Genomic DNA, 18,589 nt, shown 5'->3' with positions numbered 1-18,589 from the left:
CCCTTGCACTTTGCCCCTGAAACCAGCCCCTCGATCCCTTCACCCTAGGCACTGGGCTGGGTACTCTCCCTGAAGGCTGTGCACCCACAGTTCACGCCCTTTTTGAAAACAGTCACTGACAAGAGTTAAGAGTGGCATTAGGAACATGTTGGCTCCAAGCTGAAGCTGTCCCTGGCATCGTCGGGGGGCTGGAAACAAGTTGTTCCCGCCCTGGAGTCGTGCTCAGCACCCCCTTGGGAACCCCTGAATTGCTCCAGACCCTTCCTGGTAGATGAAGACAGAGGGGGAGCAGGTGCCCAGATGTCCTGATCTCCAGGTTATAACTAAAACAGTTCCAGGTGACCTAAGACACTTGGTTACCCCAGATGGGGGTGACTTCCTCAGTGTCACCCCATCCTTGCTGAGTTGGGATGAGAGGCTGGCATTTCGCCTCCCGCCTGGGCCCGGGAACGTAGGGACAGGGGGTAATGTACTCGAGCTGGATGCTGGGCAAGCCACAGGCTCAGCTTGGAGACGCTGGTGTTCACAGCTCACAATTTGGGTCTCTATGTTCTAGACACCCTGCCTCTTCCTTCCCTCTGTCTCCGTGCACACTTCAGATCTTGGGACCGGTGTCAGTCCTTCTTGAAGCTTCTACTGGTCATTCCCATAACTGGGGACAGCAAGTCTGTGCCTACTCATTTCTCTTCTTTTGCAACTGCACTCATTCTTTAGATTTGTCTGGGGTGTTCTCATGTATCTCTCAAGCACAGGTGGTAACTTATCCTCCTACGTTTCTTTCAAAAAAAAAAAATAATAAACTATGCCTCATCCTGTCCAGGGCTTTCTCTTAGCTCAAGGTCACCGCGTGAGCCAGCAATCGCCTTCTTGGGTTCTCTCTTATTTCTCTTAATCGGCTATCTTCCCTCTTTGCACTCAGCTTTCGTTGTCCATTCTCTCCCAGCCCAATCTTTACAAAAAAAAAAAAATAATAATAAATAAAACAAACTCTAGAAGATATTTTGTAGTCTGAGACTAAGGGCATGAAGGATCTTCTAGAGCCTCCCATCCCTTTACCTTTCCCTAAGTAAACTGCCCATTTGTCTGAGACAGGTTGTCTCCATTGTATCTGAGTGAGAAGGGAAAGGGAAACATAATCGACGTAGGCAGGTTCGGTTTGGGGCTGACATTTTTTTTAAGTCCTAAATGAACTTCACGTGTTGGTCCGAACTCTACTTCAATTTAGAAATACGGGTGCTTTCATGAAAAGAGGCTCAACGTCGCTCCTCATCAGGGAAATAGAAATCAAAACCACACTCAGGTATCACCTCACGCCAGTCAGAGTGGCCAAAATGAACAAATCAGGAGACTGTAGATGCTGGCGAGGATGTGGAGACACGGGAACCCTCTTGCACTGTTGGTGGGAATGCAAGCTGGTGCGGCCACTCTGGAAAACAGTGTGGAGGTTCCTCAGAAAATTAAAAATAGACCTACCCTATGACCCAGCAGTAGCACTACTAGGAATTTACCCAAGGGATACAGGAGTGCTGATGCATAGGGGCATTTGTACCCCAATGTTTATAGCAGCACTCTCAACAATAGCCAAATTGTGGAAAGAGCCTAAATGTCCATCAACTGATGAATGGATAAAGAAATTGTGGTTTATATACACAATGGAGTACTACGTGGCAATGAGAAAGAAGGAAATATGGCCCTTTGGAGCAACGTGGATGGAACTGGAGAGTGTGATGCTAAGTGAAATAAGCCATACAGAGAAAGACAGATACCATATGGTTTCACTCTTATGTGGATCCAGAGAAACTTAACAGAAACCCATGGGGGAGGGGGAGGGGAAAAAAAAAAGAGGTTAGCGTGGAAGAGAGCCAAAGCATAAGAGACTCTTCAAAACTTAGAACAAACTGAGGGTTGATGGGGGGTGGGAGGGAGGGGAGGGTGGGTGATGGGTATTGAGGAGGGCACCTTTTGGGATGAGCACTGGGTGTTGTATAGAAACCAATTTGACAATAAACTTCATATATTGAAAAAAAAAACAAGAAATACGGGTGCTTTGAGAAAGTTGAGTTTTAAATCGACTTGACTTTATGACTGGAAACTGGTAATTAGCCCATGATCAATCCAGCCTTCAGCTTTTGTCTCTCAATGTTACGTCATTAAGTGGAACATACAGCGATGCAAAGAGGTTGCTCCTTAGAGGTTTTTAGCCAACTTTTTGCAAAGCTAATATAGGCACACTGATAGCTCACTTGTTGGTAAAATTGTTAGCTTTTCACTGAAGCAACAAATGCCTTGTCTGTGCCAACGATTTGCACAGCCTTTACCAGGACATGAAGCAAGGCAGAAGGTGCACGTCTGTCCTCGAGGAGTTGACAGGGGTCTAGAAGATTCTCTAACCTGCATGTGTCCATGGAGTACTTCATAATCACTTCCCAGCCAGGGAGCCCTGTTGCCTCCATGGCTTTACGCCTTCTACTCCACACCAGCGTTTACTGCACCAGCGCTGAACCCCCCTTCTGGAATCCACACTCACAAGGACAGGCACAAACTTCTGCTCCATCCATCCTTTCCGATTTCTGTTAGCGATTTTTTTTATTGCAATTGAGTACACCCAACCTAAAACTCACCATCGTAACCATCTCTGAGCGCACAGCTCAGCGGCGTCAGGCACACTCACACTGTGGTGCAGCCACCCCCATCATCCGTGTCCAGAACTTTCCATCTCCCCACACTGAGACTCTGTCCCCATGAAACATGGACTCCCTGCCCCCTGCCCCACCCCTGGCTCCCACATCTACTCTCTGTCTCTGTGGATGGGACTCCTCTAGGGACCTCCTGTGAGTGGGGTCACGCAGGATTTGTCCGTGTCTGGCTTCTGTCCTTCTGTCCTGTGGCGCACAGTGTCCTTGGGGTCCCTCCATGTTATAGCAGGTGTCAGGATTCCTTTGGGAGAATCCACATGGAATGGCTAGGAGCAAGGGCTGGTGAAGAGAGTCAGGTGAGGACCTAGACTTTGAACTTGGTGCTGAGGGTGGTAAAGAGCTACCGAAGGGCCAGGGAGTAGCGCCATTGTATGTGTGCAGACCAGGGCCTCTCTCCCTTGGCACTGTGGACATGTGGGGCATCCTGGGCTGTGAGAAGTTGAGCAGCATCTCCGACTTCCACCCCCTCAATGCCAAGAGTGCCCCTAGTCATGACAGCCGCAAACATCCCCAAACATCTGCCCACTGTCTCCTGAAGGCAAAATCACCCTGGGTGAGATCCCATGGTCTAGGTAGCTATCTCTAGTTGTATAAAAAATGGGTAGGTTGACGCAGGCCTGGAGTTAGCAAGAACACCACTAGCCCAGGAATGGGTGGGGGGGACCCCTGGAGAGGAGGAAGGACGTGGAGTGGCCAGATTTGGAGGTGACCAGCAAGGAAGGGAAGGAAGATGGGGAAGTGATAGAGGAAGACTGGGGGGGGGGGGCTGGTCTAGAGCATCAGCAGATGGGAGAGGCAGTCCCCAGGACTCTGGAGAGGGAAGAGTGAGCAGGTTGGCTGGGGTAATACACTTCCCACTTGGGACAAGCTGAGCTGTGTGCAGCAGTGTCCCATGTCCATTCCCATCTGAAGCTCCAGAGAGACATGAACTGGAAACTTCTATGTGGGGCTTGCTGGTAGATAAATGATCACTGGTGCTGTGGACTCTCCTAGGGGCAGCACCAGAGAAGGGAGCCGTGGAGGACGGGGTGGGAGAAGGCTGACAGATAGTGACGAGAAAGGCCTCTGCAGCTTACAACTAGTTGATGTGTTTTGTTCGGTGGCTGCTTACATGGTCCCATCAAGATGTTACCAGCAGAGGAGCCAGCTGGTGAGGACACAAAGACCTAGCGGAAGGCCCCTCTATCACTCCTGCTGCCTCTAGGAAGCCCCTAATCAGACTGGAAGAGGAATTTAGGAGGGAGTTTCCTGACCACAGGCCCGCTGGGGCTACATGTCCACAAGTCTACAAAGGCCTTGGGGAAATAGGCACCCCAACACATGGGGAGGTGACATCATCTGGGACCCTGAACTCCGATGACCCTGACACTGTGTTGACTGTAGTGTGTGTTTGTCTGACCAGAGCTGAAGAGGTGGGTGAAGAGAATCTTCCTTAGTGCCCGTGTAGTAGAAGTTACTGCTCCCTGCTTTAGTGTGTTGATGAGCCATAAGCTTGGTCTTGTAAGAGAGACAACCCCATCCTGAACCAGTTCAAGCAAAGATTGGCTCCTTTGCCTGGGCAATCCAGAAGAAGCCCTGGCCTCTGGCAGAGCTGGGTCACTCGGTCTTGTCCCTTGAAGCGTGCCCCTGGGTGTGCCCCCCCACATCTCTTCCTTCAGGGTGTTGATCTCATCCTCCTTCCTGTTGACAGTCAAGGTGGCCCCAAGCCTACCTATGGCAGTTTAGGAACCCCACTGGGAAGAATGCTTCCCCCCCTACTATTGTTAGTTGAACTGCATGAAATTGATCATGTCCTGTTGTTTTTGGTCTAAAAAAAGGGCAATTTCATACAGTTGAAACTCAGGGAAGAAACTCAGTTGGCTTGCTTCAGTCATGCATGACGCCATGGACCAAGCACTGATGGGAGTGAAGAGGTGGGTACCGTGACTGGCAGGCCTGGGTTCAGTGTGGACCTGGCACCAAAGGGGGTGGGCATGAGAGTGTGACTGGTAGGTCTGGTGGCCAGGTGCGTGGGGCTCACGCCTGGGGTAAGTCTTCCCCAAAGAAAGTGATCTGGGAAGACAAAAACGATATTGCCACCCCACGTTATAAGAAATGAGAACTAAAGGGACAAGGCCGATCATTGGCCATAATTAGGCCTGAAGAGGTTTACCTTTCTGGGGGTCACAGACTACTTGGGTTGAAGCTGGAACGTGGATTTTGGTCTTCTGATGACCAGCATTCCTTCCACCTGACTGTAGAGCACCATGGGGGAAAGGCAGTTCCCATTTTCAAGGTGTTTTTCCTATGAAGATGCCTAATGTCCTGAATCAACACTCAACCCTCTCTCCTGGGTCAGCACTGCCCACAGAAAGCTTGTATTAGATTCCTGTTGCTGCTGGAACAATGTGGGCTTCCCGGAGCTACATCCAGGTGTGGGCAGGGCTGGTTCCTCCCGGGGGTCCCAAGGAGACCCGTCTCTCCCCTTTTCCATATCCGTGGCCTGTGGCCACTCTTCCATACTCACAGCCAGCAGCATGAGGTCTGCCCCTCTCTCTGCCTCCCTCTTATGAGGACCTCGTGAGGACACTGCACCTCTGAAGAACCCAGGGTCACCCCTGCCTTAGGGGCCTCAATTTGGCCCCCCTGGCAAAGTGCCTTCAATGTGCGAGGCGAGCATGTCCAAGGTCCCGGGGACGAGGACATGGACACCTTTGGAGCTATTCTTCCACCTACCACAGGGTCTAAGCAAAATGCCACTTCTGTGGAAGTGCCCGGGGACACTGTCAGGTTGTTTGGACCAAACAGTCCCTGCCTTTCTAAGCCTTGCTTGGTTCAAAGGCAGATTTTGTAGCCTGATTTTTATCTGCCCTCCACCAAGCCTGCCAACTGCCGGATGAGGTTTCTCGGCCCTTGGAGGAGGCCGCGTGGGGGTCGTGCCGGGGCGCGAATGCACTGGTGCAGGTCCAGCCCGGGGATCAGCGGGACTCAGAGGCGCAGCCAGCAGGCGGCCGGCTCCTCCTGAGTTTCCTTGTTTGTTCACAGAACCTGGCTCCTGGCTCTCCACATTCTGGATGTTTCTGCATCAACTGTGTCCTGCTGCTCCCCATGGTTACTGGCTTCCTCCTCACGTCCTCCAGCTATCCGCCTCCTGTTTCAGTTTGTGGCCTATGTACCTCCTTGCTTGCTCTCTCTCCTGATCCCTCCCCTCCCTTCTTCTTTCTTTTCCTTTCTTCCTCCTCCCTCCTTCCCCTCCTCTCTTTCAGTAATACACACAAGACACCTTAACCATGTCTAAGTACACAGCTCACTGACATTAAGCACATTCACATCGTTGTGAATGTTGTCTGCCACCCCACCATCCGTCTCCAGAACTTTCCATCTCCCCAAACTGAGGCTATGTCCCCATGAAGCACTGACTCCTCACCCCCCTGCCCTAGCCCTGGCTCCCACCATCTACTCTCTGTCTCTGTGAACAGGACTCCTCTAGGGACCTCCTTTATGAGTGGGGTCGTGCAGGATGTGTCCTTCTGTGTCTGGCTTCTGTCCCTGCACACAGCATCCTCAGGGTCCATCCACATGGTGGCAGGTGGCAGGATGCCTTCCTTCCTGAGGCTGAACAAGAATATTCCAGCGTGTGGGTGGACACATTGTGTTTGTCTTTGACCCACCGATGGACACTTGGGGTGTTTCCACCTCTTGGCCATTGTGGATGATGCTGCTGTGAACACAGATATATTAGAGCTTCATGACCCCGCTTTCAGGTTCTTCGGGTATATCCCTGGGAATGGCATTGCTGGGTCCTGTGGTCATTCTATGTGATAATTTTATGCAATTCATATGGTAATTGTATTTCATTGTTTGAGGAGCCACCAAGCTGTTTTCCACAGTGGCCGCCCCATTTTCCATTCCCACCAGCCATGCACAAGTCTTCTGACTTCACATCCTCGCCAACTCTTGTTATTGTCTGTTTTTGGATGATGGCCACCCTAATGGGTGTGATATCTCTCTTTAGCTCTTCCTTCGTGAAGAGTGAACTACCAACTATAAGGTCAGAGGTTGAGACTGCCTGCACATCTGACACCACATGCGAGTTCAGAGGGGTTCTGGGGTGAATTCTGTCCCCTCAGATTTTGTATGTTGAAGTCCTAACCACCAACACTTCAGAAGGATAATTATTGGAAAATAAGGTCTTCACAGAGGTGACCAAATTAAAATGGGGTCATTAGGGTGGGTCCTAGTGCTCTATGACTGATGTCCTTATAAGAAGGGACCTTGGGACACAGACGTGCACACAGGGAGAAGGTCCTATGAAGACAGAGGCAGAGATGAGGGGATGCTTCTACAGGCCAAGGATCACGACTGCTGTGACCAGGAGAATCTAGGAGCCTGGGGCAGGCTCCCCCTCACAGCCTCAGAAGGAACCAGCACTACCTACACCTTGATTTTGGACCTCTGGCCTCCAGGGGTGGGAGAGAATATATCTCTGCTGTTTGAGCTGCTCGGTTTGTGTTGCTCTGTTATGGCAGCCCCAGGAGACTCATGCAGGGAGGTCCCCTGCACCGCTCTTAGGTGTAACAACTTCCTAGAAAGACTCAGAACTCACTAAAAGTGGGTACAGTCACAGTTACGGCTTACAGGGATTAACATTACAGGGTAAAAGGAGCCAAAGAGAGAGGCCAGTGGGGAAGAGGGCAGCTGTCTCAGTCTGCTCGGGCAGCTCTAGCTGGACACCACCAACCAGGTGGCTGATGAACAACACACATTTCTCATGGCTCCGGAGGCTGGAAATCCAAGTTCAAGGCACTGGCAGGTTCCGTATCTGGTGAGAGCCTGTTTCCTGGTTCACAGATGGCCATATTCTCACTGTGTCTTCACATGGAGCAGGGGCCAGGGAGCTCTCTGGGGCCTCCCTTACAGGGGCACTTACCCCATTCATGTGGGCTGTACCCTCATGACTTAATCCCTCCCAGAGGCCCCACCTCCCTGTACCGTCATCTTGGGGAGTAGGGTTTCAGCATATGGATTTGGGGGGACAGAGACACTAGTCTGCAGCACCAGGACAAAGACAAAGCCTGACGCTTCCATGGTCCTCTCCCTGCGCAGTCAGGGTGTGTTGTTTTTGGGGCACGTGCGACAACACACATGGACTATAACCAATCTGAGCAGCACCCCCTAACTTCCATTTTCTGTGTCCATCGTTTTTCCCAAGACTGATTCATTGATGGATTTGCTGGTTGATCCACTGATTGCCCACATGGTTGATCTCAGCCTCCAAGAAAAAGTTCCCAGACACTGAGGATAAAGTCTGGGCTTTCTTTTTGAGCAATCTTAAATTTGGCCTACACATCCTCTCATCGGGCAATCTTTACCCCCTTGAATTCCCATTCCATTCTCTTCTTGCCAGATTTGCCTTCTCAGATGTGTCTTCAGGAAATATTAAGAAAAAAGACAGCAGGCACACTTGCCCCATGAGTACTTCCTGGGTCATTGGCACAGAGAAGGAGCTTTGCTCAGGACAATACAGCCCAAAATGTGGCCTGGTCTCCCAAGGACACCAGGGTTCTGGCAGCTGACCTCAGTGCAGTGGATGCTATGTGGGCTGTCTGGCTTGATGGAACACTGACGGTGACCGCAGTAAGGACAGCTTTGGGTGCATCGGGTATTTTGATGCCAAGCACATTCAGTTCTAAGTATTTTAATTAGCTATAATTTCTTCCTGGGATCATTAATTCTGTAGAAGTAATTTTAGACTTTTCAACCATGATTTTGTTATTTCCAGTCATCTAATTTAATTGCACTGCCACGAGGGGCACCTGGGTGGCTCAGTTGGTTAGGCGACCGACCTCGGCTCAGGTCATGATCTTGCAGTTTGTGAGTTCGAGCCCTACGTCGGGCTCTATGCTGACAGCTCAGAGTCCGGAGCCTGCTTCGGGTTCTATGTCTCCCCCTCTCTCTACCCCTCCCCTGCTCACGCTCTGTGTCTGTCTCTCAATAATAAATAAACCGTTAAAAAAAAAAAAAAAACTTTAATTGCACTCCACAAGACATGTGCATCGAGTGTAGAGTTTTTGGGTTTTGTGGAGATTTGCTTTGTGGTTAAGTACATGATTAATTTCTGTAAATATTTCTTGTGTGCCTGAAAAAGTAAATTTATTCTCAATACAGAGAATCCTGAAAAAGTAAACTTATTCTCAGTATAGGGAATATAGGTCCATTAAGTAAACTTGTCTAGTGTTAAATTTTGGTATTACATACATAAGAGTTTACAATTTTTCTCTCTTCCATTTTGTGCCTTTTGCGGTTTACAAGAGACCACCTAAAACATCTAGCTGACTTTTAAAAAAACCTAACCTCACCAATTCTTTTACATTTAAGTACATTTGTATGTTTTCTTTTTCTCTTTCTCTGCCTTCTTCCCTTTCTCCTGCATTTACATCTTTTTTCACTCTACTATTTGGAAGCTATCCATTTCAGTTCTGTTATCAAAATTGCTCTTAAAATTTTTCCATGCATGTTTCACTTGACAAGGTCTGAAATTAATCACTAATCTCTTTTTTTCTCTGAACCTTAGAGTCTTTCAACTGCACTCATGCTTCCATCTTGTAGCTGGTTCAGCCTTGGTATCTGTGCACCCCAAGTTGGTCAATATTATCGTTTTATAGACACAGTGCTTTTCCGATGCTTCCCCATGTTAACCAGTATCTGGGTTCATGGTGCTTTGGCATTTCACCTCTTTGTTCCAAATCCAACTTTAGTTTTCCTCATTCCATCCTTCAGTAGCGTTTTTCAGTGCTGGTGTGTTAGTGCTGAGCTTCACAGTCTTCCTGCAATTGTCTGCATTTGAGTCTCCTTTTTTTTTTTTTAAGTTTATTTTTTTTTAAATTTTTTTATTTTTTTAACGTTTATTTATTTTTGAGACAGAGCATGAATGGGGGAGGGTCAGAGAGAGGGAGACACAGAATCTGAAACAGGCTCCAGGCTCTGAGCTGTCAGCACAGAGCCCGACGCGGGGCTCAAACTCACGGACCACAAGATCATGACCTGAGCCAAAGTCGGCTGCTTAACTGACTGAGCCACCCAGGCGCCCCTTGAGTCTCCTTCTTGACCATGTGGGTTTAGGTATATGATTGTTGATGGACACCTATTTCCACCTAGCACTTTGAACATGTTATTCTCTCACCTCGGTTTCTTTTCTGTTGAGAAATCTGCTGCTCTTAACCAGCATTCCTTTGTAGGTGGCGTATCTCTACTTTCTAGTTACTCCTAGAACCTTGTCTTTGTTTTTATTCTGTGGATTTACTCTGAGCATCTGTTTTATCTGTCATGCTTGGCATTGTGCCTTTCAAGTCTGAGGATTCAGATCTTCCAGCAGTTCTGGAAAGTTCCCAGCTCATTTCTCTTCTAAGATGGCCTCTCCCATTTGTCTAATCTCTCCTTCTCAAACACCAGTGAAATATGCACCCTGCTTATCCCCATGCACACCTCAGATCACCCCTCCTCATATCTGTGGTAGGCAGAATTCTAAAAGGTTCCTAAGATTTCTGTCCCCCAGCACAAATGCCCTGTATAACCCCTTCCCCCCGAGTGTGAACCCGCTGAATACAATGTCATGGCCACTGCCTTAAGTCACATTCAATGAACAAGGTGTCAGAATGTGGCTCCCATTGTCGCCTTACATTCTGTAAGACTCCACCATAGTAGGGCGCGTGGGTGGCTCAGTCAGTTAAGTGTCCAATTCTTGGTTTCGGCTCAGGTCATGATCTGACAGTTCATGAGTTTGAGGCCCACATCAGGTTCTGCGCTGACAGCATGGAGACTGCTTCGAATCCTCCCTATCTGTCTCTCTCTGCCCCTCCCCTGCTTGCTTTTTCTCTCTCTCTCTCAAAATAAATAAATACATTTAAGAAAAAAAAAAAAAGACCCCCATCCTAGAATGCTGCAGTGAATTTCTCTCTCTGGCCTTGACAACGTGGCTACTGTGTTGTCAGGGGCCTGTGAGCTAACAGCAGCCCCAGGCCAACAGCCAGCAGGCCCCACAACTGCCAGGAAACAAATTCTGGCATATCGGGAGCTCAGAAGTGGATCCTTCCCCAGCTGAGCCTCCGGATGAGAATGCAGCCCAGCTAACAACACCTGACTCACGGCCTCTTGAGACCCAGAGCAGAGGACCCAGCTGAAAGCTGCCGGGATCCCAGCCACAGAAACCGCAAGAGAATAACTATGCGTTGTTCTAAGCTGCTATGTCGGCGGAAATGTGCTGAGCAGCTGCAACAACTGACACACCTTCTCTGCATCGGCCCTTCCTTTCCCACTCAGCTACGGGGCTTTACGCATTTTGTCCTGTGTGGAAATCTGTTCCTTCCGTGGGCACTTACTGAATTCATGCTCGCTCATCCCTCAGAACTCAGATAACACACCCCTCCCCCAGGGAAGCCCTTCCTGACGCCCCCCCCGGGGCCCCATCTAGATCAAAGCTCCTTTTCACACGGACTCAAAGCCCCATGGACACATCTTCATTTTCAAGCCTTAATTGTAGCTGTAATTTTAATTTATTTTGGGCTCTGCCACTCTGATTTAAGCTCTCTGAGCTCAGAGAATCCCATCTGCCTCATTTCAGGGCTGGGGACTCAGCACAGAGCACCCAGGCCTGGCCCGTCACAAATATCAGACAGACAGAAAGCTGAATGAATAGTGCTTCTATATTCGATGCTAAACAGCATCGGGCCCCTTCTGTGTCCTAATGACAGTGATGACAAGACAATTCGGAGAACACAGGAATCCTTAGAAAACCCACAGGCTTGGGGGGGTAGCAGGGGCAGCTGGGGCTGAATGAATATAGTGTGTGTATTTGGTTGGGGGGGGCGATGCGTGTCAATGAGCTCATACACTAAACTTGAGTTTCCAGCCCTAATCACAGAGGTGAATCTTGGTGTCTTTGTCCCTAAAACATTTCATCAAGTGATTCTTAGAGATCCCCTGGCTCCTCAGAAGGCAATTCGGCTCAAGTGTGAGAATAAAGGGGTAAGTGTTACACAGCCTCACTCTCCGCCACCCCCGCACATCTCCCCTTTCTCCTCAGCTCCAGATGGCGGCGGGGAGGCATGGAGTGGCCATTCCCGGCAGGGACACACTCCCTTGAGGATGGAGTATTCTGGCTGGGCCCCAGCATAGGGTTCCCGCCTTAACAATAAACATACAGCACAGTCCGATAGATCTGAATTTCAAGCGAACGACAAATACTTTTTTTTTTTTTTTTTTAGCGTAAGTAGGTCCCAAATGTTGCACAAGGCGCGTTAGGGGCTGTGTCAATCGGGGTTCTCCAGAGAAACACAGCCAACGTGAAGCGGAGCCAGAAGCATTTTAAGGAATTGGCTCACGTGGCCTCACGTGGAGGCTGGCTAGCCCGCGATCGGCAGGGTGGACTGGAGACCCAGGGCAGAGCTGATGCTGCAGCTCGAGTCCCCAAGGCCGCTGGGAGGCGGCATTCCTAGTCTCCGAAGGCCTTCAACTGATTGCATGTGGCCCACCTGCAAGAGGGAGGGTCACCTGCTCTACTCAACATCTGCTCACTGCAAAGGTAGTTACGTCTAACCATTACCTCCACGGCAACTTCTAGCATAATGTCTGACCCGTCCACCGGACGCCACAACCCGGCCAAGAGGACACGTAAAATTAGCCAGGCCAGTGACACACTCGTGCTGTGAAAGCAGGATCTGCTCATCTGAAATCCAAGCGCATCTGGGCGCCCGGTGTTTTCCCTGACACCCAGGCCTGCCGTTGGTGCCCACAGACCCCCCCAGAGCAGCCCTGTGCCCGCCCGGCACAGAGCGGAAGCGGCTGCAGGCACGAGGAGGACCAAAGGCCCCCGGAGGGAAAGGCCGAACTACCGCCCGCACTCGGCCTACCTGACAGGAGGAAGCAGGAGGCGGGCGCGGCCAGGCTGCAGCTACTCTCCTCGCCCCTTCCCGGGAGGAGACCGAAGAGACGCAGAAGTTACTCCTCCCGGAGAGAGCCTCGCAAGAAAGCCTCGCGCGGCCTCAGCGGGGTTTCTCGCGAGACTACGATCGAGGCCGCGTCGAGGGGGACTTCCGCTGGGCCTCTTGCGAGACCGCGAACAACGGGTGGCCTCGCGTGACCTCGGTTGGGTCTCTCGCGGGATTACGACCAAGCGGTGGCTTTGCAGGGCCTGCCTGGTCTCGGGTCTCTCGCGAGACCGGGAGGAAGGGGCGGGCTGGACGCGTGACCATAGGAGCGCATGGCTGCCTCTGGCTCTCTCGGAGCTGAGGCCCTAACGAGGATAAGTACCCCGCGTACTGTCAGCCGAGGGCGCGTCGAGGCCTGTCCCTCCGCCAGGGATGCTGGCGGCTGCGGACGCTCTCGTAGACCCCAGGGCCACGAAGGACGGCGCGGGCGCCCGACCTGGCGCTCAGCTAGGCTCCAGTTGGTTCACTCTGCGTCCGCGTGTTCTGTGCCTCTAGGCGGAGTGGTGGCCTGGAGACTTACCCGTTCTAGTCCCAGAGCCTGGAATGTGTCGCCTCACGTGGCAGAGGGGTCCTTGTCAAGGCCCCTGAGGCGGGGGTGACTCGGGGAGGCCCCGGGGGCCCGGCGTCCTCACGAGGTCCTCACGAGAGGGAGGCAGAGAGCCGGGCGGACCCCGCGCTGCTGGCCGTGAGGATGAGGAGGGCCCCGCGGGCCCAGGATGCGGCGCCTCTGGAAGCTGGAAAAGCGGGGAGACGGGTCTCCCTGGGGCTCCGGGGGGAACCGGCCCTGCCCAGGCCTGGATGTTAGGACTTCTGAGGCCAGAACTGCTTAGTAATAAATCTGGGTTCCTCGGCGACACTAGGTTTGCGGTGATTTGTTAAACGGCGACCAGGAAGTCACGCATCCGTCTTGGCAGTGGACCCCAGGGACCCCGGGGAGCCCGCATGCACAGGCCCAGCCAGCAATCACGCTGTGCCGCCTTTTATGGCTTTAAGACAGGCACCTAGGGCACTGTTGGAGGCTGCCACATCTGCACAAGTAAACCCGTTGCTTAGGGGAAGAGACGCATCCCGCAGCCCTGACCCTGTTTTTTCGCCCTTTCTTGCTGGCATCCAGGTCGCCTTCCCAGTGTGTAGGAGCCATGGAGCCCACCGCTGGTGACTTACAGCTTGTGCCTGGGACAGCAAAGGAAGTCCCAGCTCCCTACACCTCGTGCTGCCGCATGGCCCTCTGCGTTGTTGTGGCCACCAGCATCATCATGGTCACCCTGGGAGTCCTCATGGGTAAGTGGCTGTGGGCTTGCATGGGTTCACACACCGGGCAACTTGCACAAAGATGCCTAGAAGTGGCTCGGTCGTATCCACATCGTGATCCCGGAACCAAAGGGTTGAGCCTGCAAGTGTGGAATTGAAGGCAGGCCAGGAGCCTGAGGGCCTGGGGTGGCGGTCTGGGGTGGGTGGTGCGTGGGAGGGGGCCAGGCACTGCATAATCCCGTTTCCCACTGACCTGGTTTTCCAAGGAAGTTTTCGCTGTGGGGTGAAAATGGAAACAGTGAAATGAACTCTTTTAAATTTTAAGAAATTGAAAAAGTACCAAAAAGTATACAGTATAAGGAATGAACAGTGGCTTATGTTCCTACAATCCAAAGTGGGCCCCATTTCCTATTTTCTTTCAGTAGATTGTCATGTTATTTAGAGTTAACCATACAAAATTATGGTCTCTGTACAATGTGGGGCAGAGGAAGCTCTTTTTTTTTTTTTTTCAACGTTTATTTATTTTTGGGACAGAGAGAGACAGAGCATGGACGGGGGAGGGGCAGAGAGAGAGGGAGACACAGAATCGGAAACAGGCTCCAGGCTCCGAGCCATCAGCCCAGAGCCCGACACGGGGCTCGAACTCCCGGACCGCGAGATCGTGACCTGGCTGAAGTCGGATGCTTAACCGACTGCGCCACCCAGGCGCCCCGAGGAAGCTCTTTTTATATTTCAGTAGAATGATCTAGAGACGCCTACGTTTGGAAAAGTAGAGAGAGGTGCCGAATAGTAAGAAAGAACGTGTTTGCCTATGTGCGTAAATTGTTTTCTGGAAGGGAGTTTCGGAGCCTAACTGACCGGTTACCTCTGGGGAGGACACAGTGGGGAGATTTGTCACCAGAGGCCCTTTGGTGGCTTTCAATTTTGAACCATGTGGATTCGTTACGCCCGTTCACAGTGTTGTCTTTTTGCAAAGTGTGAAACCACTCACCGCAGCTGACCACAGCCTGCACTGGTTTTCCATGTGCCACCTTTGTGGCAGCAGCGACCGTGAGTGGTTCACAGTCCACAGGTTTCCACACACAGACGCGTTTCCACGGATAACGCCTAGTGCTGTTTTGGGGGAATCTGTTATGTGTCAGCAGGGTCTGCAGACCCTGTGGGAGCTTGCCTTTTTCCTTCCACCATTTGTCCTGGATTCTCCCCGACGTTCGTATGGAGAGTTTAGACGGACATTCCCTGTGAGACCATGAGCTGTTTTCATCTGTCACCACCACAGACAGTGCTCAGTCCGGTGTTGCCTGCCTCAGTGCTGCTGGGACTGATGGCCCTGAACCCTGGGGGCTTCTCAGGGTTAAATCTGTTAACATTAGGGGTGCCTGGGTGGCCCAGTCGGTTAAGTGTCCTTCTCCTGATCTCAGCTCAAGTCGTGACCTCAGGGTCCTGAGTTCAAGCCCCACGTTGGGCTCCATGCTGGGCAGAAGCCTACTTAACCCCAACAGACAAACAGAATTATTTAGAATTATGTAACATTTAAAAGTCAGTTCCTTTTCCCCACCAGCGATGTTTCATGGGCAGCTCACGGATACTGCACTGGACAGTGTGGATCTAGGACATTCTGTCATCACAGGAATTTCCGCTGGGCAGCGCTGCTCTGGAACAGGCTTATTCTGAGATGATAAGCTTCCTACAGTTTTATTTGGAGATGTGAAGGTCACCTTTCCATGAAAAAACGTAACGATACAAAGGGGCAGTTTGAGGGAAAATGTTGCCATGTGGCAAAACTGTAAGCTGGCAATGCTATGTGGGTTTCCTTGATTCTTATACATAGTACAGATATGTTTATTATGCGCTTTATGCATCTATTTGGAACATCTGGAATATATCTAGTGTGGAATGTAGCCTGGCGTGTCTGACAGAGGCCCCCTAGTGGTTGTGGGAGTCAAATGCAGGAAAATTTGTGCCATGTGAGTGTGCACGTATGTGTAGGCGTGTGTGAGTGCGGCGTGTACATGTGTGTGGTTTCACACTGGGGAGAGGTAGGGGGTGGGGTTTCACACCTGCATTCCAGAAGCACATACATTTTGGGGAACAGCGTAAATACAATCCCCATCAGGACCTCTGAAACTAAGGAAGGCTTTAAGAAGTTTTAGAATGTTTTCTTTAATTAAAATTCAAATGTGTCCCCTTCCCAGACAGCTCAAAGTGTTAGTTGGTAATGTTAGCCCTCAGGGAAGCTGGGGGTCGGGCCCCTGGGACCTCTGTACTATTTCTGCAGCTTCCTGTGTGTCTGTCATTATTTCCGAGGGAAAGCAGAAAGGCTTAGCTGGCGTATAGAGTGTAGGCAACGTGGCCCACACTGAAGAACGCTCATTTCTCTTTATTTTTAGTTTCTCGAATGAGAAAAACCGTTGTTTTAGGAATTGGCTTACGATATATATATCCTGTGGTATTCATAAATATCGAATTATTTTTCTAGGTGAACATTCGCTCACAATAAATAGAATTGATACCCAGCTGTCACGGTTTATGTGGCTGCTACCTTCGTGTTTTTGTATTGCAGTTATGAGCATTTTTCACTGGTGCGTTATTTTGATCCATTCGTGGCGGAAACCCCCGTATTCACGTTTTAGGTGGTTGCTGTTGTGTCCTTTTAAAACTCTGTAATGATTGTTACTCTTTGCTATTGTGTGCTTTTTTTTTTATATTTAAGATTTTATTTTTAAGTCATCTACACCCGTGGGGCTCGAACTCAGAACCCCGAGATCAGGAGTTGTGTGCTGTACCCACTGAGCCAGCCAGGCGCCCCTGCCACGTACTTTTTAAAATCGAAGTAGGGGCGTCTGGGTGGCTCAGTCGATTAAGCATCCGACTTCGGCTCGGGTCATGATCTCGCGGTTCACGAATTTGAGCCCCGCGTCGGGCTCTGTGCTGACAGCTCGGAGCCTGGAGCCTGCTTTGGATTCTGCGTCTCCCTCTCTCTGCCCCTCCCTCACTCACGCTCTCACGGTCTCTCTCTCAAAAATAAATAAACATTAAAAAAATTTTTAAATGGATAATTAAATAAAAGCAAAGTGGATTTTAGGGGCTACTGGTGGGTATACAGCGTAGTGGCGGTCACCGTGAGCGTGGCTGCCATCGGCCACCCCGACGTCACTGGCTGGACTCCTGGCACCGTGCCACCCTGTCCTCTGCACCCCTCTGCCCTCCCCCGCCCGCCCCTCTGGTACCCATTGGTTTGTTCTCTGTATTGATGGGTCCGATTCTCTGTTGTTAAGTGCTTTTGACGCCGTGTTTCCAACAGTCGCAAACCCCTGTTTTTTCAGAGGATGGCATCATGGGGCTGTGGGCTGAGGGTCCTGGTGCCTCCCGGCTGTGGTCATGCCCCTGTGGCATTTGGTGGGAACTGCTCCTCCTGAGGCCATTTCTTGGTGAGGCCATCTTCAGGCCCTGAGCCAGGTACACCTGGTGAGCCAGGGGTGAGCAGGAGCTAACTGTGTCCTCAGGAGACCTGGGGACGGCCGGTGCCTTCAGGCGGCTGCCTGTAGAGTCCGTCACCAAACCGAGACCTGTGTGAGAGACGAAGGGGGGCCCTGGCAGTCGGCCCACCACCTGTTTGTCAGGGTGACGGCCCCTGGGTGGCTGGGGGCCTTTGAGGCTGACTTAACTGCACCCTGACCCCGAACTTGGGCTCTCTCACGGGGCCCTGGTCTTGTCCGCAGCCTCCCTCTCTACACAGGGTGTCGACGTGGAGCACACGGCGGAGCTGCAAGGGGTCCGCTATGCCCACAGCTTGCAGCACGAGGCCTCGGACTACTACCGCACCCTGACGCCCGCTCTGGAATGGCTGGTGAGGGCGGCCGGGGGTGGCGAGCAGAGCACAGTGGGGGAGAAGCCCAGGCAGGCCCTGAGGCAGGAAAGAGGGCGTGCGGGGCGGAGAGGTTGAGGCCATTGTGGCCAGCGCTGGTGGCCCCTGGAATACGGGGCAGTGCGGTATCAGTGGGGACTGACCCCTGCTGGCTCATAGGCACTTTTAAAAGGTTAAAAGTTGTATTCCAGGGGCGCCTGGGTGGCTCAGTCGGTTAGGCGTCTGACTTCAGCTCAGGTCATGATCTCCCAGTTCACGGGTTCGAGCCCCATATCGGGCTCTGGGCTGACGGCTCAGAGCCTGGAGCCCGCTTCGGATTCTGTGTCTCCCTCTCTCTCTGCCCCTCCCCCACTCATGCTCTGCCCCCCTCTCTCTCTCTCAAAAATAAAAATAAACCTTAAAAAAAAAAAACAAGTTGTATTCCAGTGGAGAGACCAGAGCCTCACACACAACTGGTGGGAACCTGAAAGAGGGCAGCCACTGTGGAAACAGGCAGGCAGTTGGTCAGAAGGGTAAACGTAATTTCCATGTCATCTAGCGATTCTGTTCATAGGTGTCCACCCAAGAGAGATGAAAGTTCATGTCCTCACAGAAAACCTGCACACCCAGTGCTCACGGTGGCATGACTCACAAGAGCCAAAAAGTGGAAACACCCAAATGCCCATCGATGGGTAAATGGATAAACACAAGGAGGCCCGCGTGCACACGGGCACGTTACTCGGCCGGGAGCAGGAGCAAGGCACCCACATCTGCCGCCCTGAGGACGGACCCTGAACACACGACGCTCAGGGAGGGACCCAGACACGAGA

General features: G+C 51.5%; 1 protein-coding gene and 1 long non-coding RNA gene across 5 annotated transcripts in view; one reads left to right on the top strand and one right to left on the bottom strand.

Moving 5' to 3' along the window:
- Positions 1–18,589, top strand: part of TMPRSS9 (transmembrane serine protease 9) — a 50,380-nt gene that overhangs the window by 6,311 nt on the left and 25,480 nt on the right. The window contains exons 1-3 of one of the 4 annotated variants that reach the window (XM_053220167.1): positions 12,813–13,122; positions 13,776–13,942; positions 17,635–17,762. In XM_053220167.1, the coding sequence (XP_053076142.1) occupies positions 13,034–13,122; positions 13,776–13,942; positions 17,635–17,762 (384 nt within the window). In that variant the 5' untranslated portion in view covers positions 12,813–13,033. Of the gene's footprint in view, positions 1–12,812; positions 13,123–13,775; positions 13,943–17,634; positions 17,763–18,589 lie in introns of those variants that run through there. The other 3 variants (XM_053220170.1, XM_053220169.1, XM_053220168.1) reach the window with 3 other exon arrangements.
- On the bottom strand, positions 126–12,778 carry LOC113596363 (uncharacterized). Its single transcript, XR_003417107.2, has 3 exons — positions 12,584–12,778; positions 2,793–2,937; positions 126–949 (listed from the first exon to the last, which is right to left on the bottom strand). It is a non-coding gene; the product is annotated as an uncharacterized LOC113596363 (long non-coding RNA).

This window comes from Acinonyx jubatus, chromosome A2 (genome assembly GCF_027475565.1).
Source record: "Acinonyx jubatus isolate Ajub_Pintada_27869175 chromosome A2, VMU_Ajub_asm_v1.0, whole genome shotgun sequence".
Classification (NCBI taxonomy): domain Eukaryota; kingdom Metazoa; phylum Chordata; class Mammalia; order Carnivora; family Felidae; genus Acinonyx; species Acinonyx jubatus.
Note: the sequence above shows the minus strand (reverse complement) of the source record. Positions and strands in the feature narration are given on the sequence as shown.